This window comes from Nycticebus coucang, chromosome 5 (assembly GCF_027406575.1).
Source record: "Nycticebus coucang isolate mNycCou1 chromosome 5, mNycCou1.pri, whole genome shotgun sequence".
NCBI lineage: Eukaryota > Metazoa > Chordata > Mammalia > Primates > Lorisidae > Nycticebus > Nycticebus coucang.
The window spans coordinates 120,022,007-120,047,473 of record NC_069784.1 but is presented as its reverse complement, the minus strand read 5'-3'; the positions used below and the strand labels follow the sequence as shown (position 1 = coordinate 120,047,473).

Here is a 25,467-nt window from a genome sequence, read left to right as displayed (position 1 = left end):
TGGATGAATCACCTACGAATCACCCTGCTATGCTGAGTGAAAGAAGCCAGCTTCAAAAAATTTCATACTGAATGAATTCCATTTATATGACATTCTTGAAACAGCAAAACCATAGTGAAAAACAGACCAGTAGTTGCCAGAGGTTAGTAGGGAGGAGGGAGGATGTAGAGTAGGATATGACTATTAAAAAAAAAAAAAAAAACAGCACAGAGATTTATTGAATGATACATTCTGACATAGTCCACCCTTCAAAGCAATTTTGGAGCTATTTTCCTGGAAGGATCATCAGAACGGTCATCATATGGCACACAAAAACACAACAATAACAATGAATGCCACTCAGCAAGATACTGCCATATGTTGACATGAACACAGGTGTGAGATACTGATGTACCAAGGTTATGAAACCTTACCAAGTTGTCTGTACAGTGATGCCAACCTAAGTGCATGGTGGTAAGTTCTCCAACTTAATTGTCAGACCTTGTACAACAGTAGTTCTGATGGTCATTCCAGATAAAGAGTTCCGAAACTGCTTTGAAAGGTGAAATAGTTGCTGGCATCAGTGCATACCTTCCCAAGGGGAGTACTCTGAAGGTGATTGTAGTGATATTTAGTAATGAGGTATGTAGCACTTTTTCTAGGATGAGTTTGCAAACTTAATTGTGAGATCTCATATATTAAAATTCTTAGAACTGTACACACTTACACATACATCCACATAAAAGACAAAAAATAAAAAACACCCAAAGGCTCACATACTCAGCCACAGAGAAACACCCAAAGGATCACATACTCAGCCATAGAGAGTGAATGTGTTCATGGTGCCTTTGCTTATCTGCCTCCCACACAAGCCACACGACAGCTATTTCTAAGGAAATCTCAGGAGTCTACACCGGAGTTGTCTAAAGGAATAAATATATATTCCTATGGACTATGGGCTCACTGATGGGCAGTCCAGCCAGCCAGAGAGGCAAGGCAGGAAGAAGCTTCAAAAAAGCTATTTTTGTTTTTGAAACGGCAAGGGTTTGACATAGCTAACGCAAACTAGTGCTTAGCAAAAGAGCCCCTTTTAGGGGCCTGGTTTACTGGGGTCCGTTTCCAGAGAATGATTCCAAGACGGGCTGCCAAAGATGACCAAAAGTAACCTCGAGCCCCCGAGGTCTGGACTGCACGCAAACCATTTTAGCAGTCTCTCAGCTGTGACCTCTATTTTTCTTCTTTGGAGAGGAGCCACCAGGAAAGGTGAGCTATAAACATCATGTAAACCAGTTTGCCCTCTACCAAAGAAGGTGAAAGCAGCTGGGGAACATCTCCCTTTTCTCCAGTCTGGAAAAGATGAAAGAAACCTAGAAGGAACAGAAAAAGTGTAGTTAAGGGAGTCACAAACAGAAATATTTTCAGGAAGAAAAGAGGAACCAGCACCACAGTTGACAGGAGAGAAAAAGTCTACACAAAAGTGAGGAGTCAGTGGGGCACTGTGTAGACCTGGCAGGGAAGACAGACAGGAGAGGGTGGTACCAGAGACACTAAGCCTCGCGCGAAGCACAGTGCCCTTCTTTCACTAACCCACTAGTCTCAGTCGCCACGTGCGCTCTGATTTCCCCCCACAACACTCCTCCCCAAGCTCCACGAGCTAACTATTTATCCCTAGAGGGATAAATATCCCAGCATCTGGGAACACGGTAGAAGCTCAATGACTATTTGCTGTATGAATGGATGACTAGGAGGGGACACGGAGCCTGCAGGAAGACTCAAAAAGTGGTCACTAAGGAGCACTCGCTGAGGTATCCGAGATGCCAGCCTCACCCAGCCCTGCGGGGCTCCCCAGGAATGCTGTCTTCACATAATATGTGCCTCAGGACGTGTAGGGGGGCACATCAAGACTCCTCAAACCCTCCTCTACCAATTTTTAAAAACGGGAATAACTGTCTTCCCCACAAGCCACGTGGATGGTCCAATTAGTCAGAAGTCCTGAGTACAAAACAGGGAGGCAGGGAAGGTGGGGTATGGTTTTTCCTCTTCCAGTTACAGATCACGATATACAAAAAGAGTAGGGAAAGACAGTGAGAAGCTGTCAGAATGGATGGCATCTGATTTGTTTGGACCATAAGATTAGTACAGGAGCTTGACAAGAGATGGGGCCTGTGATGTGGAGACAGAAATGACATTTGGGAAGACACTCACACTCCCTGAATTGGCCTACTGAAGAGGAACTTACATGGAATTAGAGAGGAAGGAAAAACACTCAGAAAATATTAGCAATCAAGGTATCATGGAGGATAGGCAGCTGGGACAGGAAAAAGACCAGGCTAGACAGAGACTTACGGGACTTGCAGAGATGACAGTGTCCCAGAAGCCTGGTTAGGGTGTATGTGGTGTTGGAGTGCTTTAATCAGAGGAGCAATAAACAAGGGAGGCGTGAGATGTTAGTACACAGCAGTAACTCAGATAGGGACAGGAGTACTGACAACTCAAAGGAGACAGATTGGACACAAGGTGGGGTCTGTTGTCACAAGGAAGGTCAGGACGCCAGGAACACGGCGTGTACCTGCAGGAAAGCTCTCACTGTGGATTTGATGCTAAACAGTGAAAATGTGGCTGGTGAAGTGCAGGTAGTAAGAATTGCAGAGAGACCTGCCACGTTAGCTTAGCATTTAAAATATCTTAAAAGGGGGCATGAGGGTCATGAACTATGGCCAGACACGTGGGTACCCGGTGGACTCCCTGACAGCAGGGAGCCGGTCAGGCTTGTTTTTTCTTTTTTATTGTTGGGGAATCATGGAGGGTACAAAGAACCAGGTGGCACTGTTTATCACTATGTCCCCAGCACATGCTGCATCGGGTCTGGAACTGAGTAAACGACACAAGTTAGTATGCAGCTATAGTGAGAAACTCTGAAATTGAAAACAGATAAAGGGAATGAAATAACTTCAAGATGGAAGGATGATCATGTATCAATGTGATTAGGAGACATATGCACCCAGGATACTCAGAAAGACTGGAGATGATCTGTTTTAGGCCAGTACAAAAGAAAACTTCCCCAACAATTAGAACTGGGAATGGGGAGTTCAACATGTTATCAGGGTGGCTGTAGAAAGGGGTGACTCCTGCCTTAGAGACAGAACAAGATGGCTGGAAAGGTCCTTTGCAACCTTAAAATTTTCAACTTCAATTGAAAATTCAACAAGTCTTCTACTGGCACAGTGGTTCATACCTGTAATCTTAGCACTCTGAGAGGCTGATGTGGGTGGATTGCTTGAGCTCAGGAGTTTAAGAACAGCCTGAACAAGAGTGAATCCCCCATCTCTACTAAAAATAGAAAAACTAGCCGGGCACAGGGTTGCACATCTGTAGTCCTAGGTACTCAGGAAGCTGAGGCAAGAGAATTGCTCAAGCCAAAGAGTTTAAAAAAAAAAAAAAAAAAAGTAGTGTCTTACTATAGTAACAATACATAGTTTTTGGCCATAGTTGAACAAGTATTAACAGTATCAGGCTATAGGTACTGTGGGTTAATCAGAATTTGTGAACTAGTTTGGGAAGATACTCATAGTTCCAAGTAATCTAGAAACGCAGTATTGGGATAGCGCCAGTGTGGCAGTTAGGCACTGTTTACACACAGAGGCATTGAAGCACTATTATTTCAACTTACATAGGCAGGCTCAGAAGGACTGGATACTTGGACCTCCCCAAACACCAATATATGAGGGATTTAAACTTGAACACCATGAAGCTTGATTTGAAGAAAGGAAGTCATAATAAAACGTTTACATCATAGAGTTAAATCCCTTTCGCATCCTCCGGCTCCTGTTCTAGTAGAATTGTGGAGCGTGAAATCACATGATTTGTCAGTCCCCGGTGCTGGCCATAGGTAATCAAGATTAACAGGCAGGGGTGCAGGAATGTGAGGCATTTGACTTGTTAAATTATTGGGCAGAGTAAGGTTTGTAAAGGAGTAGGGTCACACATATCCATGCTGGGTTTGTCTGCTTTTTTTTGAGACAGTCTCACTTTGTCACTCTTGGTAGAGTGTTGTGACTTCATAGCTCACAGTAACCTCCAACTCTTGGACTCAAGCGATTCTCTTGCCTCAGCCTCCCAAGTAGCTGAGACTATAGGCACCTGCCACAACACCCAGCTATTTTTAGAGTCTCACTCTGGCTCCGGCTGGTCTTGAACCTGTGAGCTCAGGCAATCCACCCGCCTTGGCCTCCCAAATGTTGGGATTACAGGTGTGAGCCACTGCGCCTAGGCCCTCCATGCCATTGCTGAAGGAAGGAAATGGCATGCTAGGTCTAACTCATGTAATTTCAAGAGGATTTCTCAGGGCCTTCCCCTCCTCCTTCCTGCCGTTGTCCAAACGTTGCCTTCCCAGTAGCGTTGGCCTGACCGCTCTATTTTAAACTCTAACCTCCCCCCATATTCCCTATTCCAGTTCCTTGCTTTATTTTTCTCTTCTCACTGTCTGATTACTATCTCATATTGGTTTACTTTCTACTTCCTACCTCTCCTAGAATGTAAGCTCCAAAAGAGAAGGAATATGTGTCTCTTTTGAATCAGTAAAATCTGTAACAGAACAGTATCACCAGAGTCATAACAGGGCCTGACAATCAGCAGACCAAGATGCTCAGCAAACTTTGCTCAGAGGACAAATAACTGTTGTCTAACATGTAAATAAGGAGCCCTGCGTGGACCTGGAGGTGCTGGGTGGCCTGTGGCTGATTATGTCACTTCCTCTGCTACAGCAGATTGGTAGCAGGAGATTCCCTCTTCTTCCCCCATATGATGTGAGGGTGAACAATACAGGAAAGCACTTCCAATTTCTTGGTGGAATGAGTGAGGTACAATCAACATGCTGCCATTTATTGTACAGAGTGTTGTGGTACATGTACACCAGTGAAATCAGGCCAGTCAAGTAGAACCAAAATAATTCTATAGACCAAATCCCTCTTACAAGCAAAAACTAGTATGGGAGACAAATCCGTGTAGTAGAGTCACCTTTCAAGGATTTTTTTTTTTTTTTCCTGAGACAAAGTCTCAATTTGCCACCTTAGGCAGAGTGCCCTGGTATTGTCATAGTTCACAGCAACCTCAGCCTCCTGAGTAGCTGGGATTACAGGCACCTGCCACTACACCTGGCTAATTTTTCTGGTTTTTTTTTTTTTTTTTTTCTTTTTTTTACTCAGGCTGGCCTTGAACTCCTCAAGCAATCCACCTCCCTCGGCCTCCCAGAGTGCTAGGATTACAGACGTGAGCCACCTCACCCAGCCACCTTTCAAGGATTGAGCCTTACTCATCGGGGTAGAAGTTATCTTTTAGAGATGCAATAGAGTGGAACAGTCAACAGTACTGACAAGGCGCTCTGTTCAAATACTGCCTTTGGCTACTCCCAGGTATGTCTTCTTGGAAACTCACCTGAATTTTCTGGCCCCATCTCCTCACTAGAAGAGCTGGGATAAGAGTAGCACTAAAAGGCCACAGTTCATAAGGTTGTTTTGATGATTCAATGAGTTAATATGAATAAAGTTCTTGGAGTAGAACCTGGTACGTAATCACATTCAATGAAGATTAGCCATTACTATCATCAGGGAATGTGAAGTCCTTTCAGTAAATTACAGTCTTTTTCCCAGAAGACTCTTACAAGTTAGTGTGATCGCTGGAATGCTGACAGTTCTAATAACGTTACCTCAATATCTACACAGGTATTCCCTTCCCATTACTAACAACAGGAAAAAAATCACAAGTTGAATGAAAATAAGTTTCCTTGATTTTCTTTATTTGCCAGCATAACTTACTCTTAAGTAAGGGCAAAATATAGGAAAGATAAATTTTCTCTAATTATTTTATTAGCTTCTTAATAGTGAGGTACACAGTTGTAATTGTGAAGTACATGGTTTGGGTTAGTATTTTAATTTGTTTTCTTTTCTATCATGACTGTTTGGGGGTTTTGTTTGTTTTTTTGTTTTTTTCAGACAGAGTCTCACTATGTCGCCCTCAGTAGAGTGCTATGGCATCACAGCTCACAGCAACCTCAAACTCTTGGGCTTAAGTGATTCTCTTGCCTCAGCCTTCCAAGTAACTGGGACTACAGGTGCCCACCACAACACCCGGCTGTTTTTTTTTTTTTTTTTTGCTGTAGTTGTCATTGTTGTTTGGCAGGCTGGGACCAGGTCCAAACCCTCTAACCCTGGTGTATGTGGCTGGCGCTCTAACTGCTGAGCTACAGGCGCCAAGCCCATTATGACTTTTTAATCTTCGGTTTCTTTCTTAAGTCCCAAAGCGCCCAGTACTGCACCTTTTTATTAGAGTGGATATTCAATAAATAAACAATACACAGCACATTTTTTTGAGTACATCCCAGGTGCCAGTTTTTTTTTTTTTTTTTCCATTTTTTTTTGTAGAGACAGAGTCTCACTTTATGGCCCTCGGTAGAGTGCTGTGGCCTCACACAGCGCACAGCAACCTCCAACTCCTGGGCTTAGGCGATTCTCCTGCCTCAGCCTGCCGAGCAGCTGGGACTACAGGCACCCGCCACAATGCCCGGCTATTTTTTTGTTGCAGTCTGGCCGGGGCTGGGTTTGAACCCACCACCCTCGGTATATGGGGCCGGCGCCCTACTCACTGAGCCACAGGTGCCACCCTTGTTTTTTTTTTTTTGTCTTGAATATAAGGTTTATTTTTTCCTCTCTTCTTCTTTCCTCCCTTCTCCTTCCCTCCCTACTCCTCCCCTCCCCTCCACCCTCTCTTTTCTTTTAACATTAGACAAAATTTCCAAGGACTAATTTCAGAGAGTATTTGGGGGTAACTGATTTAATAGTTCAGTCTGCATTTTAAGATTCCTTTCATTAATTTTTTGGGAAATTTTTTTTTTAATTGCCTTAGGAAAAAACTATTCTATTTTCCTCTTCCGCCAGGATCAAACTTTCTGGAAGAAAAGCTTTCCCATCACATTGTCTTGGTTGGCAGGAGACAGGCGAGTAGGCAAGTCCCAGACCAATGGGATAAGTATCCACACGTGAAAGGGATGGAAGTCTCAGTGTGAGAGTAGCTCCGAGTGGTTTAACAGGACACGATCCCGCAAGTATAACTTTCCAATTTGAAAGCCCTTGGCGTTCTTATACAATAAAGCAGCTTTATGAAGTAGAGCTAAGGTGAGTGAGACAATCTGTACTCTTAAGTACTTTACAGTCAAATAGGAGCATAATATAGACACTTAAACTAGAAAAGAAGTCAAAATACACACACCCTCACAGGAGTCTAAACAAAGCAGGGCAGGCCCCCGCTCAGCCGCAGCAGAGTCAAAAGTCAAGAGCATCTTCAGGAAGAAGTGACAGGTCACTGACCCTTGAACGGTAGTATTTCAACAGGTGGAGCCATGGGAGGAGGAGCTCAGAGGAAGAGGGAAAGGCAGGAAGAAAAGCCAGGGGACAGAGAGGGCTTGGGGCATGCTCAGGGGGTGACCCAGCATGACTGAGGTCCAAGGGTTATGGACAAAAGAGCAAAGGCAAGGCAGGGGAGGTCAGGTTGCTTAAATCTAGGAGCGCAGAGGAGGCCGGAATTCGAAACGAGGTGGGGTCCGTTGCACTCTGGGGGCAAGAAGTGAGGGACCAAAGTTCCACCCAAGGAATATTCCCTCACAGTGGCCTCTAGGAGGATCTGGGACAGTGAGAGGAGAAATGGATGCTCTGCCCGCCTGTGTCCTCAGAGCCACACCTCTGGGGCCACTGCTGCCAACCAGAGCGAGCCCTCCCCTCTCTGCCCACCCAGCTCTGAGGCTGTGCCGTTCTGGCAACAGTAGCTCTAGCAGCAGAGGTTTGGGGTCCTAGGGGACCCCCTTCTCCAAATCCACCCACTGTGTTCCAATTCATACAGCAAATTTCTGCCCTGAGTCTTTCGGTAGGTTCCCATCCTAGTTTCCAGCTCGACTCCCTGTTCCTTAAAAACAGATGGGGTTCTGTTGTAGTCTTTCTGTTCCCCAATAAGAGGCGCTATCTGCTTCTCCACCTGAGTGAAGAACACTCTGGTTACCGAGCCTTTGCCTGAATTTCCCAGTATCACTCCTGAGATGCTCTGCGCCTCTTCCCCGCCTAGCGAAACACGTGTCCCTTTGTTGTGAAGTACACATTACTCTATTTGCCGGGCTTGAGACTTGTAAAGATGTCATCTTGGTAACTATGGGGTTGGTGACAGACTTGGCATCCTGAACTTCTTCTGTCAGCTTCACCAGCTAGATCAGGTGCCCCTGGTAGGCAGGTTTACTTCAAGTCCTTGCCCCAGAACCTACCTGCTAGGAACTGCACCAGAGTCAAAACACTGGTAATTTTCTATTTAAAACGAGGCCAGAGAACTGGAAGTTGGTCACAAGCCCAGTCTGTCTCATAGGACCAGACGTCCTTCAGGCTTCTGTGGCACATTCAGAAATACAGTTGACTCAAGGACCACCAAACAGGCCAGGGAGGGACCCGTCTTACCTCCCCCCTCATAATTAGTAAATATACCATTACAATGGCATTGATCTATTAGTGTTGTGCCCATCCACCACCAAATACAAATTGCTGCAACAGAAATCCCAACTAGGAAAAGTAGCATGAGTATCAACGACTGCGTAGCGGAGCGCAGTAAGATTCACGTCCATGAGCTTCTGAAGCTTGGACTTTAAGAGAAAGACAAACACAGAAGAGTGACTTTTCTTAGAAGAAATTCACCTTCCTTCGCACCCCGAGATACCGTGCACCTCGCCTCAGATGTACTTCATTCACTGCCAGAGTGTGTAGGGCCTTGATTATATCCTAACGGCTCAATTTCAGTTTCAGGTAACCGCCTTTCTCTTGGTTATTTCCAAATACATCAGTTTTCCTCTAGACGTGACATTTTTCTTCAATGTGAAGAAAACTAACCTGCACTACACCATTTTATGTCTTTGTTTTAAGCTTTACTTATCTATCTCACCTATCTTGGCCCCAAAATTACATGTTTAAATGAACATAAAAACAGGGTGACAATAAAATACTTTATAATGGGATATTATACCACATCTTATGACGTTCAAGTAAAACATTAGGCATATGGGTTTAAAACAAACGATTACATGTAAATGTAGCACAGAAATTCACAAAAGATTGTTAATACACATACTTGGCTTGTTTTTATTCTATTAATATAGCAATTTTGATGGAAAAAAATAGGCCGAGGAGGCATTTGATAATTTTTTCAGTTTTTTAGTGTAGTTTGGTAGTCCTTAGGAACCAGGGATTGTAAATATCTACAAATAATGTTTTAGAGCTAAACTTATGTAAAATCCTACATGAATTTGAAAAGCAAATAATACAAAGAATGACGGGTGATCCTCAATCTGAATAAATACAGGATGACATAACTTAAATCCTGTTTAAAAGGACTTTTCTTAAATACCCAGAGTTGGTCTTGCAGCCTCCCTACTGTTACAATAATTAAAACAAGGTGACAAGGAAAGAGAATGGGGAAGGTCTTTGAGGATGTCTTCTCTACTTTAATGAGAGAAAAATTAGTAGGTTGGACTCAGGGAGTAAAGAGCCAGAGAGGCAAGTGAGGGGACTTCCATCCTCTCTGCTCCGAATCTTCTTAATGCAGCTGTCTGGAGCCCTGCCCACCCCTGGTCTGGGGTAGTCATGGTAACTTGAAGAACCAGATTCTTCTCCCTGATGCCTAGGGAGATGTGCAAGGGAGGTGTGTCAGAAGCCAGTGTGGTTTTATCCACAACCAAAGAACAAGGGAGAAGAAGGTGCCCAGCCCAGGACTGAGAGAATCAGGATCTCCCCAGGGACCAATAGCATCTGGAACTGAAGCATCTAAAATAAGCTCATTCAACAACCTAATTTTGTAGGGAAGGAAATCAGAGCTTAGAGGCCGATCCAACTTGCACAAGATCACCAGCACCCAGTGTCCTTAACTCAGCCCTCTGTCCCCACTACCCACTGCCTGCCAACCCAGGAAGCCACTTAGGTGATGAAGAGGATTCAACAAGTCTCTCTTCTTTTTCTTTAGGAAAATTTCCCGTATCTACAAGTAGAGAAATTAGAACAATAAACCTCGTGTACCCACTGCCCAGCTTAAACCATGAGCAACTCATTGCCAGTTTTCTTTCGTCTCTACTTTTTTCCTACTTCACCACTCCTCTGTCATTATTTCAAAATAAATCCCCAATAGCTTATCATTGTTTCTTGATAAACATGAAATGCTCAAGGAAATTACATAGCTGCAAACGCATCAGAGATGGTTTTCTCTATCCCACATCCTTGTGTGTCGTATTTTCTATTTTACTTCCCAGCTCTAGAAGGAAAAGTCAGCTCTTATATTGGCACAGGCCAGTAAGACCCCAGATGTGCACTGACAATATTAGACTGTGGTGTAATGAGGGGTTTTGATGAAGGGTTTACTTTTTAATTATGGAGGATGTTGAATTTACTCAAGAGAGAAATTCTTGTCTATCTTCAAACATCATTGACACTGGCACAAGTTTAATTTGGGCTTAATTCTTCCCTGAGATTTAAAGTCAACTTCCTCTATGAGTCCATAGGAAAGGCACTCAACAATGTAATTATTAAGGCTTAAAAAAGCCTACAAATTAAATTAATAATCAAAGATTTTCACACTAAGAGGGTTATGGCTCTCATAGCACACAGACCATCTCTTATGATATGATGAAAATTTAAGATTACATAAACACAGCAGCACTTTCAGATACCCATTTAAATCTTATCCATAGAACAAATACATCCAAAAATACATTTTTAAAGTTTTAATTAAGAATAAGGCTGTGCTACTAAACCAGACAGATATACACATAACAGTGTGTGTATGTAAAGGTGGACGTTTGCCACCACAGTGTTGATGGATCAGGTTTCCACCTCTCATTTTCCACTATTTCACCTCCTCACACGTCAGTTTTTTATATACATTTACAAACATATATTTAAAAATAAGAACATACTAGAAAGCCAAAGTCAGTACAAAAAGGGGGCAAATCAGAACTCTGAGTTATTTCATCCTTATGAAATAATTTCATTTCAAACATAATTTTTGTTTCTAAAACAAAGAAAGAAATACTGCATAACATGATTTTTTACTCCAGGGTATCTTCTAACAAAGAGGTGACACTCATACCTGCTGACGTTTCTCTAAATTTGTCACTCGTCTTCTTTTTCCTCCACTTCCAAGGCTTAAAGATTTTACCAATGGTGGAGAGTTTCCCCTTTCTCTTGAAGGGAGGTGTTTGGGAACCTGCTGTGGGGCCATCTGAGTTTGCTATAGAAGCTTTGTCCAGTCCGTCAACTGTATAAAAAAAATAAAGTCAGAGAAAGGTTGTAATCAAAGTATGAAACATCCTCCGTTTCTTCCTGGACTGTTCACAGTAAGCATGCCCACTCTCATGAATTGCACAGAAAGTTGATTTTTGTCCCATTTGGGTAGGACTCCCTGGTACCAATCAGTAAATCTATCAATCAGAAGTTATAGTTCCCTTAGGAAGGCCTTTTGGGGAAAGAGAAAAGAAGCAAGACACTTACATAATAGGCGGGGCCGGGTAAATAAGGGTCTGGAAACACAGACGAACCCATCTGCAGCAACCACATCAATATTTTGCGCAGAAATAGAGTATTGTAAGTATTCCTGAAATAAGATGCTCCTCCAGAGGCTACTTTGGCATCCCCAGTAATGAATATTACAGTTCTGGTGTCGTTAAAGCCATTGTTTCTCCTTTACAAAATATAATTTGGTGCCAGGAAGCCAAATTCTATTTTTACAAGGCTAAAACTATCTTTTGAGTCTATTACACAAATGTTTTCAATATCAAATAAATGGATAGCTATGACTAACAATAAGAAATACGTGGAAAATGTGAGCATTCTGTATGATAAAAACACATCTTTGTAGCCCTTTACCATTTTATTAATCAGAAGAGTGGCACAAAATCTTAAGTTGCTTTGCGCTACGTTCTAAGCAGGGAGGGGAGAACAATGTACGGCCCCAACTTTCAACTGGCTAAGAACAGGAAACAGGCCAGAATGAACAAACTATGGTATTATTCACTCAATGAAATAGCCGTCAGCAGTGGAAAAAAAAAAGAACTATTGATACACATAACAACAAGAACGGAGCTCAAAAGTATTGTGCTGGAAAAGTAACACAGCAAAGAAGTTCTGTTAGTTCTAATAGAAGTGGTTCTATTTATATGAAATTCTACAACAGGCAAAATGAAATTTACAGCAAGAAGAAGAGGAAGGAGGGGGGAGGGAGAAGAAAAAAAAATTAAGTTCATAGTTTCTTCCTGAAGTGAAAGGGAGGTAGGAGTGAAATCAGAAGGGGCTTGAGGGAACTTCTGGAGGTGATAAGCATTCCCTCAGTAATGGTGGGCATCTCCAAAGCTCATCCAATGGTAGTTGTGATTTTGTACATTTTACTATATGTAAAACTTACCTTAGAAACCCAGAAACAGTAAAGTCCGATTAATGATATACAGGCTGAAGTGTTTAGGGGTGACATGTACTGAGGTCCAATAAAAATAGTAGACAAATAGATGGACTGGGCAGATGGATAAATATGCGGTAAAGTAACAATTCTTTCATATTCTCTGTATTTTTTAAACTTTCTCACATAGTATTGGGGGAAAAAAAAAACAAATAAACCCAAAAATTGAACAGCAAGGATTCTGCTTCTGAAAAGATAGGGTAGACTTACTTTTTTCTATTCCTCTTGCTAAATTCAACTAAACAAACAAACAAACAACAAGTCTCCCCTCCCCCCAGATGTTATATACAAAATAAATGTAAGAAGACTCTCTAAGGTGCAGGGAGGTAAGAGCAGTTGGGGACCTCTGAACCCAAGAAACAATCCAGTGGTGAGATCCTTGGGTTTTCTTTTTGACTCAAATATTCCAGATTTATAGCTGGAGTCATAAACCTGGAAACACCAAGAAGCATAGAAGTCAGCACCCTTGAAATGTCCATTCGGGGTATGGAGCATAGAAAGCCTCAACAAAAGTCTGCTCTTTCTAGCCATATAACCAAGAAAGGGGCAGATTAGCAAGACAGAAAACTAGACAATAACTGCTCTTCTTCAGCCAAATGCCACAGTAGAAATGGTGACCCCATATGCCAGCAAAGGCTGAGTGAAAATACTCGACTTCCACCCTCATGAGGCTTGAACAAGTACCCCTAACACCTCTGCCAGATTAGTGTCAAAGAAGGCTCAATAGAGAGCCAGGGCCTTTGTGCCTGGCAGCTGGTAATGAAGCATCTTCCACAGTATCAACGGAGACTGTGTAGGAAGTCTAGACGTCCACTCCTACTCAGCAAGAATCGGTGTCTCTCCCCTCCCCCAATACAGAGGTGGCATCAAACCACTATGCCCTGGGAACAAGGCCACCTCCACTGTGATGTCAGGGAGACCATGCAGGGATCTGGAAATTCCACCCATGCTCAGCAGTAACGAGGACAACCAGCCATACAGTGTGTTAACTGAGGACAAGTGGACAACTGGGGATTCTAACTCCATGAGGGCGTGGCAAGGTGGCACCCACTGCTCCCCTTGCTGGGAGGTGTCAAAGTCAATTAAAACAAAAAGTTTCAATAATATCTAGAGTTGCATACAATAATAGAAAAATATCTACACTTCAATCGAAAATCACTTGATATACCGAAAACCAGGAAAATCTTAAACTGAATTTAACAAAAAAGACGACCAAAAGATGTCAGCTCCTAAATCTTCACAAGTTCTCCTTCCAAAGAATGGATGAGTCCCATCCCTCCCACTTGTGAAGGCTGCTCTAATTCCAGGTGGTATCCGAGCAGAGATGCACAGAGGCTGTGCAATGCTAAACTGGAGATACATCTCCAACAGTTTGATGCTACTTGGCTGATACTTCTCTAAGGGGTCCCTAACCCTACTTTTAGCTATGGCACAACAGCTAGAGATAGGGGGATAGAGTGATTTTGAAGCTAAGCCAAAGTAAAGAAGCAAAATCTTCATTGCTTCACTTCTACTGTTGTCTGACTACCTTCCCTGAACTAGTGGACAAATCTAGGGAGAAATGGGTGTACGGTTTTTCCTCCTCAGGGAGACTTTACGCTGAATTCTCAAGGGATGGCTCAATTTTGAACAAGTTAAATGTTGCAAAATATAAAAGAGCTGACTATTACAGACATAGAAACTAAAGTTCCCATCTCAAATTCATCTCTCTGGACACAGACACACATTTAGTTCTCATTCTCTTCCAAGGGACTGGGATTGCTATCTCCCAACCTGCATATCTGGTTCCCTGACACTCCATAAAAGTCCTGCTTTCCAGCTCAACCAATGAAGCACAGAGTATTTTTCTCCTGTTATAAACCACACTTGCAATTAGAAGCCACATGTTGGCACAGTTGGCCAAACGGCCATTGTAATTCTCTTAAATCATGAATGTGAAGAGAATTATCATCTGCTTTTAAGAAGCAGGAGCAGAATGCTCTTTTCCTTTCTCTAGACAACAAGGACACTGGCAGTGCCATTGATATTACGTCTTTCTATGATTTTTCTTTGGGACCAAATTGCCATTAAAATACATTTAAAGCTTTCTATAAATTCTTCTACAATAACTCCAGTGAATTTTGTGCTCACAGGTAGACAGGAATAAATTGGCAGACAAATTCCAGATGAAACTGAAATTTCCTCATTGTTTTCAATGTTAATTTTTATCTACTGTCATGTTACTGGGAGTAACCTGTCTTTTTCACACTTGATACCTACATTTTAAATATAGCATGTAGTTAGGAGTTTGAGACTAGCCTGGGCAACATAGTGAGACTCCCATCTTGTAAAAAAAAAAAAATCAACTAGGTGTGGTGGTGCATTGCTATAGTCCCAGCTACTTGGAAGGCTGAGACAAGAGGATCACTGGAGCCCAGGAGTTTGGGACTACAGTGAACTATGATCATGCCATTGAACTCCAGCCCGTGCAAAAGAGTTAGGCCCTGTCTGAAATAAAATAAAATAAAATAAAGCATATTTTTAAATACAGTCATGAACTGTTTGATTTTAGATATTTTAAATGACACAGATCATTCCATCCTCCCACTGAAACAAACCCACACCTAACAGGACTTCCCTTACCACTAGCTAGTTAAGAATTCAGAGAATACCACAGGTTTCATTTTTTCATTTAAACAGAAATTTACCAATTATGCCACACCTATGCAAATGTAACTATACACACCCAGAATAAATGAGGCTAGATAGTTAGGTATCACATAAAATAATTAAAGGTTTGAATAATCTTCCCTTTGAGATGTGAATGACAGATATTCTTAGAAAATTTCGGTCTACTTAATATGAGAGTTTGTAGTATTTTTATAATATTTAATAGTTACATGACATTTTAGATTCTCACTTTTCTCCACACTTAATCATCTCCGTCACTGAGAAAGTGAGATAAATGTGGCATAGCATTCCACTGCACAAATTTTAGAACTGAAAGATCATTTAGAAAAGAATAACCATGAAAGAATGCTTGGTGTTGATGCCACACAAACTGTTAGCTGCCCTGTGGAAACAAGGAGGTGGCAAGGATGGTCTCAACTTTCCTCCAAATACCCTTAAACATTTGAAGGTCAATGAGAATACATTTTTGAAACCAAGCAATAACAAAAACAAAGAGAAATCATGTGGGATAAATAATTTTTTTATAACACTCTGCTGTGTATGCTTTAAAAAACAAGCTTGCCAACTTTAATTTTCTTAAATTATGTTTTCTGGGCTATGTTCTTTGTCTTTGTAATTTATTGTACTTAGACAATATTAAAATTATCATTTTTAAATTTCTATTATAGTTTTTCTTTATTATGCTAATACTTATTAATTCAAAAGCAACTTTACAAGATGCTGTAAGTATGGCTTCCAATAGGAATGTTGTACCTGGACTTTGTACCAAGCTCACAGAGTTGAGTTTGCAAGGAACAACAGGCTTTGAAGCTAAACAATAATTGTAACCAAAACTTTGATCTGAAGGATTCTCACAAAACACATTACAAATGACAGCCTCAGAATAAAAAAGAATTTTGCACAGTAACTCAAAGTTCAGTTCTACAGTGTACCCTTAAACTGGCAGGACATTGATATTTTGATAACCTCAAATTTCCAAATAAAGAATGTTACAAACAGCTATATATTCATATACAGCAATTACATAGAAACTTAGGACCTAAAGCAAAAGTAAACTTGTTTGCAATTTATCAGACTCTATACTAACAAGGCAATCTCTGCCCAGGGCGAAATGGTTGGACGTCTCAAAAAACTCTGATTTATTACAATGGGGTAGCTTTTATTTTTACCTGCTAGTTTGTTCAGAGCAGCTTTTTCAAGACTGCTTGTTCAACTATATCCCAGATATGGGGAAAAAATTAAATCTTAGTTCAATTGTTGTCAGTTTTGTTACTACGTATAAAAAATAAATCACACTTTAGCTGAGCAGAATTTAGAGGTTTATGATCAATCTATGCAAAACTAAAATTCAAAGCAAATTCAGTTTGCTTCAGGGAACATTGTGAAGTAACATTTCCTGGTATTATATGCCTCATATGATCCATTTCAAACCATAGAGAATTACACATTTTGTGTCTCTGTTCCAAGAGACAAACAAATTTGAACGTTTTAAAAATGCACCAAGCTTATGAAGTCTCAACGAAACGTGAAATTTCTGACCACACTCCTGTCAAATGAAGTTATCTCCTGTAAAGCACTTCTCTTGCAAACTGGCCTTCAGTTTCCTTTCTTTGACCTAGCTCAGCTTCCAGCCCTGGAGAAGGATCGGGAGGGCTTATGATTTCTCTCCCCTGACAGTCAGTGATCTCTCTCTTTTCCTGAGGTCTGCAGTGAGGGGGAGGACTCCTCCTGCCATAATCATCTCGAGGGAGACGGCCCCAAGAGGGAGGTGGGCCAGGATTTCTACCTTTTCCCCACCACTGGACAGTTCCCCTCTGACCTGCAGCCACGCAGTGCTCCGCCATCCAGCTCCCAGACAGCATGAGCTGCATCTCCAGGATCTTCAAATTCAACAAAAGCAAAGCCAGGAGGCTTTCTAGCAACCCACACACTTCGGAGTGGTCCATACTAGTCAAAAGCCCGTTCCAATTTTGTCTGTTGCTGTTGTTGTCAAGATTACCTACATAAACCTTACAGGCCAGTGGACAGGAACCATGACGCGTTTCAAAATCTAGAGTTAAAGTGTGGGGACTCGAGTCCTCACGCTTCCATGGATCTTCCCGCATCCTGCTCCCCTCCAGCCGGACTCCCACAGCTGCTCTACCTTATCCGGCATCCACGAAATGCCTATCACCATTTTTCTATTTCCATTAAAATTTTGCCCTTATAATGGCCACAGAATTATGGCAAACAAATATTAGAATAGTGCATAGAGAAGATTTAACTTTATTTTCTACATTTACAACATAAAATCTCTCTCTCAACTAAAACAATGGCTTAAAATATGTACTGTCATACAAAAGGCACATCTACAATTTCTGGGCAGAAAAGCAAGTAAACAATAAGGTAAGAGTAAACTGATGGCAGCGGCCAGCGCCCATGAGATTGGATCCTGGTTTCCAAGGCAGCCGAGTGGCTATTCTTGTCTTGAGTTGTCTAAAGGAGCATCTTACTCTATCTCTAATCAGAGTTTATCTTGGGTTGAGTCAAATCTCTTCCTGTAAGGAGGCCAGTGGAGAGAAAGCAAAAAAGAAGAGAAGAATTAAAATCTGTGTATGAGGCACAGATTAAAAATTCTGAAACTGCTATATGCGTATACCAGAATCAAACAAGTACATAAATGGACAGTAGATGGTGAAAGCCAAGATTTCTCCTTGTGGAAAAGAGGTTCTCACAAGCAAGGAGGTGAAACTAGAAGGATTTATGTGGCCCCAAGCAGAGCTGGAGACCTCTAAGAACTCATGTTTAGCCCACTAGATAGAAGGGTGGATAGTTAAGTACAGATGCGTGGACACACACGGCTTAATACACTTAGATGTATTTCCTAGCTGCCCTCTCTGAGGGCCTAGATGCAGTAACGCCCTAATGGCGACTCGCCCACCCAGCGCTCAGATCATGGTTTCTAACGGCACACTCCAATAACAGGGACCAGATCCCCTCAGAGAAAGGGAGGGCTGGGGCTGGGAAAACAGATGAGTCTGCAGTACCTTGCAGTGTCAGCAAGTGAGAAAATGATCAAAAAACAAACCGAGGAGCATAGGTTTAACACAGGAGCCCACTCAAAGAGCTTCCAAAGGATAAATCTGAGCAACAAAATAGATAATATAGTATTAGATTATAAGCCACAGTGTAAAATAAACATACACAAATCCATACTGATGAATATTAACCGAATCAATAAATAAATGTGAGCAAGGAGATAAATCTGTATGGAACACTAAATAATTTATATAAATCCTCCCCTCTCAAGGAGAGGGGGCTTAACTCCGCCCTGCTTTAACGTGGGCTACCCATGGTGACTTCTTTCCGGAGACTGCAGTGTGGAGAGAGGGAGGGAAGGAGTGACTTTACAGTGGAGAATGCTAACAAATCCTACAAAACCAGGTGGTCAAGGTTGACATCATCAGAGGTAAGTTATGCTGACAGTCTGCACCCTTGATATGATGTGATAGAATAAGAATGGCGCTTTAAAACCCACAACCCCATTGGAACCCCAAGAGAAACATCAGACAATGTCAAATTGAGTGACATTTCCAATGTACCTGGTCAGTACATCTCAAAACTGTCAAGGTCATGAAAAACAAAAACAGTGTGACTCGAGGAAAGGTAGAGAGACATGAGGACTAAATGTAATGTGACGTCTTGAATGGATCCTGGAACAACAAAAACAAAGACATCAGGGGAAAACTAGTAAAATCTTAGTAAACCTTGGAGTTTAATTGATAGTCACATACCAGCGCTGGTTCCTTGATTATAACAAAGGCATCATACTGATGTAAGATCCTAGCAATAGAAGAAAGCAAGCTGGGAGTGTATGAGAACTCTCTACTATTTATTCCAATTTTTCCACAATTCAAAAGCTATTCTAAAATAAAGTTTATATATTTAAATGTGGCATTAGCTAGCATTGAGGTAACTGAGGAATAAGAGTTAGCTGATTCTGGGGTAGGGGCAGGATTATCAGCTCTAAGAGACCTTAGCAGGTACTGTCTTTAACAGTAAAGATTTCTGCTTGAAGGCATTTTGGAAAGTGATAGCCTTTAGAGTTGTCATCTTTCCTCTAAAAATCTCCCTGTGTTGGCCAGGTGTGGTGGCTCATGCCTATAATCCTGGCACTCTGGAAGGCCAAGGTGGATGGATCACCTGAGCAAAGGAATTCATGACCAGCCTGAGCAAAAGCAAGAACCCATCTCTACTAAAAATAGAAAAACAAGCCGGGCATTGTGGTGGGCACCTGTCTGGGAGGCTGAGGCAAGGGGATTGCCTGAGCCTAAGATTTGAGGTTGCTGTGAGCTAAGACACCGCGGCACTCTAAAAAAGGGCACTCTGTCTCAAAAGATAAATAAATAAATATAAAAATAAAATCTCCTTTTATTAACAATTTTAATTCCCAGTATTTAAGTATTCTCATTAAGAGAATATTTAATGGGCCACCAAATTGCTACTTCAACACTTTTTAGTGTTCCATGGACCCAAATAAACAGAATTAAACATCTTGCAAAATGGCAGGCAAGGGGCTCAGCTGCAGCACGGTACCTGTTACTGAGAAACCATATAGAGAAAAGGGATTCCAAACATGCCCCCAACACACATGCACGCACCAGTGCTGAGCTTAGTATCTTGAACAAATCAAGGATGGCTGACCTTTCAAAGTTATGCCAAGAAAAATTTTCTCATTACCAGTGCTGTGCTCATCATAGACATAGAATGTATATTTATGAGGAAACACTAAAATAAATGTATAACGTCTCGTCCAACAGCATATGAAATAGCTAATGTGAATAAAAATGAGAATTTTTCTAAAGGGAATAAGAGTATTTTTGAACTTTCTACAGATAAATATAGATCACCACTTCAAAATCTGAGAATAATTGAATGTCAGAGTTAGAAAAGATCTTAATTGGCTCAGAAGTTGATTTCTTTAAAAAACAAAAAAACTGCCTAATTAAGCATCTACCCAGAAGAAAAAAATCATTTCATCATAAGGACATTTGCACTAGATTGTTGATTGCAGCTCAATTTACAATCGTCGAGATGTGGAAACAACCTAAAAGCCCACCAACCCAGGAACGGATTAACAAGCTGAGGTATATGCATACTATGGAATACTATTCAGCCACTAAAAAAGATGGAGACCTTACATCTTTTGTACTAACCTGGATAGAATTGAAACACATTCTTCTTAGAAAAATATCACAAGAATGGAGAAGCAAGTATCCAGTGTCCACAATACTAACATGAAGCCAGTAGATGATCTAATATACCCCCACATAAGAGAAAGCTTCAGTTCAATTCAAGATGGAGGGATGGGAAAGGAGGGAGGGGAGGGGAGGAGAGGGGAGAGGTTGGCGTGTTCCCCCTTAATGAGCACAAGATGGGGCTGTTATGGCACATCTCCTGGGGGCCCGACACAACTACAGCAGGGACTCTACCTAACAAACGCAAACGCTGTAACCTAATTCTTTGCACCCTCAAATTAACCTGAAAAATAAATCCGCCTTAAGGTATAATCATAACTAAAATATTTTAAAAACTATTTAGCCATTATCCTTTTAATTCCCCCAAGAGTAAGAGAACAGATGTAAACAAGAAATTAAATTAAATTAAAAGAAAAAGAACAGGCCATGAAAACATTACCACAGTAGGATATCATAAAAGGACTTGAGTCCCCCCAGAAGATGACTGCTTTTATTATGTTTCAACCTTGCCTCCTGATTTGCCAATTTCCATTCTTTTGTCACTTGAAAGATACTATAGAGTTATTTAATGGGACTTGGGATTAAGATCAGTATTTTCTACCATCATTAAAATTAATGCTAGGGAGCATTTTCCAAAAAGATTTTCAAGATTTTCTGTATAGACATACAGAAATTAAGTGGTTTTGCATAAGCAGTTGCCATCCAGACCAAGGCAGAGATCATGTCTAGGCCAAAGAAAGCTTCCTCAGGCTTCTTCCCAACAGATTCCCACCCTCTCCCTTCATTCCCCCAAGATCACCACTCTTTTGATGTCCATAACCACCAATATATTTTACCTGTTTCTGAACATTAATTTACTGGACTCATACAGCATACTCCTTTGCATCTTTCTTTTCACTGACTGCCTGTGAGATTCATCTGAAGAGCTGATTTTTAGTATATGACCATTTCAAAGCAAAGCTACTTTAGTCGCAAAATCAAAACATGCTATTTTAGCAAGACCTCACACAACAGAGTACTTGAACATCAGCTTTACACGCACCTCTTCTTTTGAGAAAGGATATCATTACCAGTTCCTTTAACTGGAAAATGTAAATAATATCTCTCATCCCTTCCTAGGTTTCTGAGATAGCTAATCTGCCTTTCTATCTTTTTTTTTGAGACAGAGTCTGTGTCACCCTCAGTAGAGTGCTATGGTGTCACAGCTCACGGCAACCTCAAACTTTGGGGCTCAAGCAATTCTCCTGCCTAAGCCTCCCAAGCAGCTGGGACTACAGGGGTCCGCCAAAACACCCAGCTATTTTGTGTTGCAGTTGTCATTGTTGGTTAGCTGGCCCGGGCCGAGTTTGAACCCACTAACTTTGGTGTATGTGGCTGGTGCCATAACCACTGTGCTACAGGCGCCCAGGCACCTTTCTATCATTTTTTGAGGTTGTCCTGAAATCTTGCTAAAGTGTAAAGGTGGTGAAGCTGCTTATCTTCCATTTTTAAAAAAGCTGCTTATATATGCATTCCGACTCTGCATATTAAGCACTCAGCATTTCTCTGAGCAATGTAACTTACAGAAGCACTGGGTTACAGTGTTAACTGCAATGGGATGACAATCTTGTTTAATCCTTCCACGTTATCTCATATATACTAAATCTCTATGTATGAGGAACTGAGACCCAAGAAGGTTATGTGCTTTCCTGTGTTGTGGCAGAGACACATGTGATTCCTGATCAGGGTTTATTCCCCACCCTACCAGCCTGTCTTCATCAGAATATAATAACAGCTAAACTCATACAGAACCAACAACACTGACCTCCGGATAGCTCTAAAATAGCAGCTAGACTCTAAAACAAAAAAGCAAAGAGGACATTGCACAATTAGGACAAGCAGTGAATCTAAGTTATTGCTCTGGGCTTTGACCCCTCAAGTGGGATGGTGAACTGTAAGCCAAAGAGAGCCAGATTCTAGATCCAACTTTGCTACTTAACCAGCCCTGTGACCTTGAGCAAGGACTCAAATTTTTCATTGCTAAAATTAGGAGGCCAGGTTAAATGATCGCTAGGCTCCTTCCAACTTTAAAAATTCTGATTTTTCATATTGCTTTTTGCTGAGTAGATCAATCTTACAGGTCACATTAAGACCTGTTCTACGTGCTTTATGAATATTGCCTTGTTAATCACCACAATCCTGTGAAGATGCTATTCCTATTCCCATTTTATAGACGAGGGAGTTGAAGCACAGGGAGATCAAACATCTTGCCCAGAGCTGCGTGCTGGTAAGCAGGGTTTAAACTCAGATAGTTTGTCTCTGGTGTCCTTTGTACAAAATGGGAGGAGTGTAGCGGGTGGGAGTCGATCTCTATTTTAAGAGAAGGCAAGACATAAACCCTAACGAATAGTAACTCAATCCTACCCCAATCACTGACTTGACTAATCCAAAAAATTAGGGCAGGTATTGTTTGGCTCTAAAACAATATTCAATGTCATTGCAGTTAATTTCACGCTGGTTGTAGGCAGAGTGTATTCTGTAATTTATATTGACTATAGTCATTTGATTGTTCAGAGTCCTTATTTACCATAATATTAATTTAGAAATTCGATACTATCAATTTTGAACCTTGTTTTTCTAACACAGGCAGCCATTATTTTTAAACTCCCAAAGGGAAAAGCTACTAAAGACTTCCATCTGCCTACAAACACTGACAGAGAATTCCAGAGTTTAAACTTGTGGCCAGCAGGGCTACAGAAGGAATATGTTTGTGCAGCTGTCTGACATTCTGATTCACCGACATGAACAACATCCCCTAGACTTGCTACAGGATATTTAACAGATTAAATAAAGTCGTTCATACTCAGGGTTTAAAGAAATTCTAGATTGAGTAGAAAAAGGATCACAATACAAATGGAAAATCAATTCTAATGTAAACAACAGCATTTTACGTTTTGAATACCACTGTCTTCCCTGCAAGGGAAGGGTTCTCTCTCTCTGAACAGATATGATGGCTTTGCTTAGGAATAGCAAGGAGATGTGTCTGCTACAGAGATGAAAACCAAGGCCAGAGTCCACCAGCTTCCTTCCTTGTTCCCCTGAGCTCCAAGTCCTCTCCGATGTCTCTCAGAGACTGGAGTGGGCACAGGTCCTGGTGAGCAGAGTGTGTGCTGTGTTTGTGAAAAGGCAGAAAAAACGAGTATCTCCCTGATGGACACTGTGCCAAGTGAGAAAGAATCTCCACACACTCACATTAGGGTAATGATCACCCCATCAACGCTGGGGATGTGTTTAGACATAGAACTATAGAAGAGAAACTGGCAGGCCTTACATATAAAAACTGCAAAACGGAATCCAGTGAAATATCATTTTTAAAGTAAATGGCAAAATTTTGCCTCATACAAAATTATGAAAAATTTCCCATAGAGGATGAATTTGCCAGATGATTATTAAAATAGCACATTAAATCTGGAACAATATATATACTTTTTTTTTGCAGTTTTTGGCCGGGGCCGGGTTTGAACCCACCTCCTCCAGTATATGGGGTCAGCGCCCTACTCCTTTGAGCCACAGGCGCCACCCTGGATCAATATTTTTAAGTCAAACATTTAGTGGATAAATAATAGCCCTAAGAAGCTCCATATAATGTGACTATCCCTGTCTGTACATCCAACTGTCCCCTGGCAGTCAGACCACGTCCCCAGGGCTGGTTTCGGTGGACAGACTGTGGCCACATGTAGCATTCTGGACTATCTTCCCAAGGCAGAAAATGAAACCTACAGGCATATACAGTGGAAAACAGGATGCTGGGAGATACATCTCACAGAGGAGAATTTATTTATATCAACTAGTCACACTAAGTCCCCAAGGCACCCAGATTTATGTCCTTGTAGTTTAGTTATGAGATGACTATAACAACCCAGGCGTCTGAACTTGGACAGGACCAGTGAAAAGGGATTGAAAATGATGAATGTATCTTGCAAGGGATACTGAGGAGGAAGAAGAGCAGAGTCTGAGGAACTGCCTGGAGAAGTCACAGAGAACTCCGTGGCCCGAATCTCTCTCTACAAGGGAGTGGTAGGATGTCGAGAGGAGAGAAGAGTTGGAGGAAAGACTGCTAGCTTGTGTTCAGACACCATGAACTTCAGGTGTTGGCAGGACATTCTGGGGAAGATGTCCAACAGACAGTCAGAAATGCATTACTGGCACACCAGCAAGAAGTTGAAGTTATTTGGTGAAGTTTTCCAAACAAAAGCAGCTGTTGAGGACCAGGGGTAAAGTCTTAGAGAATGATTACATTTAGGAGCAAGTGGGCTTTGCGCAATAAAGAACCTTGAACTTTTTTGGAGTGGAGAATGATTAAGCGGAAGAAAAGGTTTGGTTTGCTGTTTGTTTCAAATTCACAAAGCATGAAAGACACTCACACATGTTTATGGGCTGAGGAGAAGGAGCCTGGGGGCAGGATTGGCAGAGGGATTGAAGACGCAGTAGGGACGAGCCGCAAAACCGTGCCAGCCAGGGTGTCAGACCAGCCGCAGAGAGACTGCATGGGGGCCGAGTTCCCTTGAGTAATGGCAAGACTTTAGGGTGGACAGGGAGAGTCTGAACCTCTTCTGGTGAACATGAGGAAATGACCAGGAAGTCAGGGGATGACAGCAGCAAAGAAATGTGAAGGAACCTCAGAGGGACGGCATGTGGCTCAGCAGAGATGTACACCACAGAGAGCAAAATAGCCCTGGGGAGCTGACGGAAGGTCATGCCGCCTGCAACAGAGCCTCCCTGGAACAGTTACCAGGAAGACACCCAAGGAAGAGGAAGAGGAAGGCCACAAATAGAAGAAGTAGGCCGGGTGCAGTGGCTCATGCCTGTCATCCTAGCACTCTGGGAGGCCGAGGTGGGAGGCTCCCTTGAGCTCAGGAGTTCAAGACCACCCTGAGCAAGAGCAAAACCTCATCTCTTCTAAAAACAGAAAAATTAGCTGGCCGCCATGGTGGTGCCTGTAGTCACAGCTACTCGCGAGTTGAGGCAGGAGGATCACTTGAAGCCAGGAGTTGGAGGTTGCTGTGAGCTAAGCTGATAC

General features: G+C 41.9%; 1 protein-coding gene and 1 pseudogene across 4 annotated transcripts in view; both read right to left on the bottom strand.

The window, feature by feature from the left end:
• PHACTR2 (phosphatase and actin regulator 2) overlaps positions 1–25,467 on the bottom strand; it is a 273,453-nt gene that overhangs the window by 87,721 nt on the left and 160,265 nt on the right. For all 4 annotated transcript variants that reach the window (XM_053591283.1, XM_053591286.1, XM_053591285.1 and 1 more), the window contains exon 2: positions 11,140–11,307. In XM_053591283.1, coding sequence (XP_053447258.1) covers positions 11,140–11,307 — 168 coding nt within the window. The remainder of the gene's footprint in view (positions 1–11,139; positions 11,308–25,467) is intronic.
• Positions 16,768–17,276, bottom strand: LOC128586444 (serine/arginine-rich splicing factor 3-like; annotated as a pseudogene).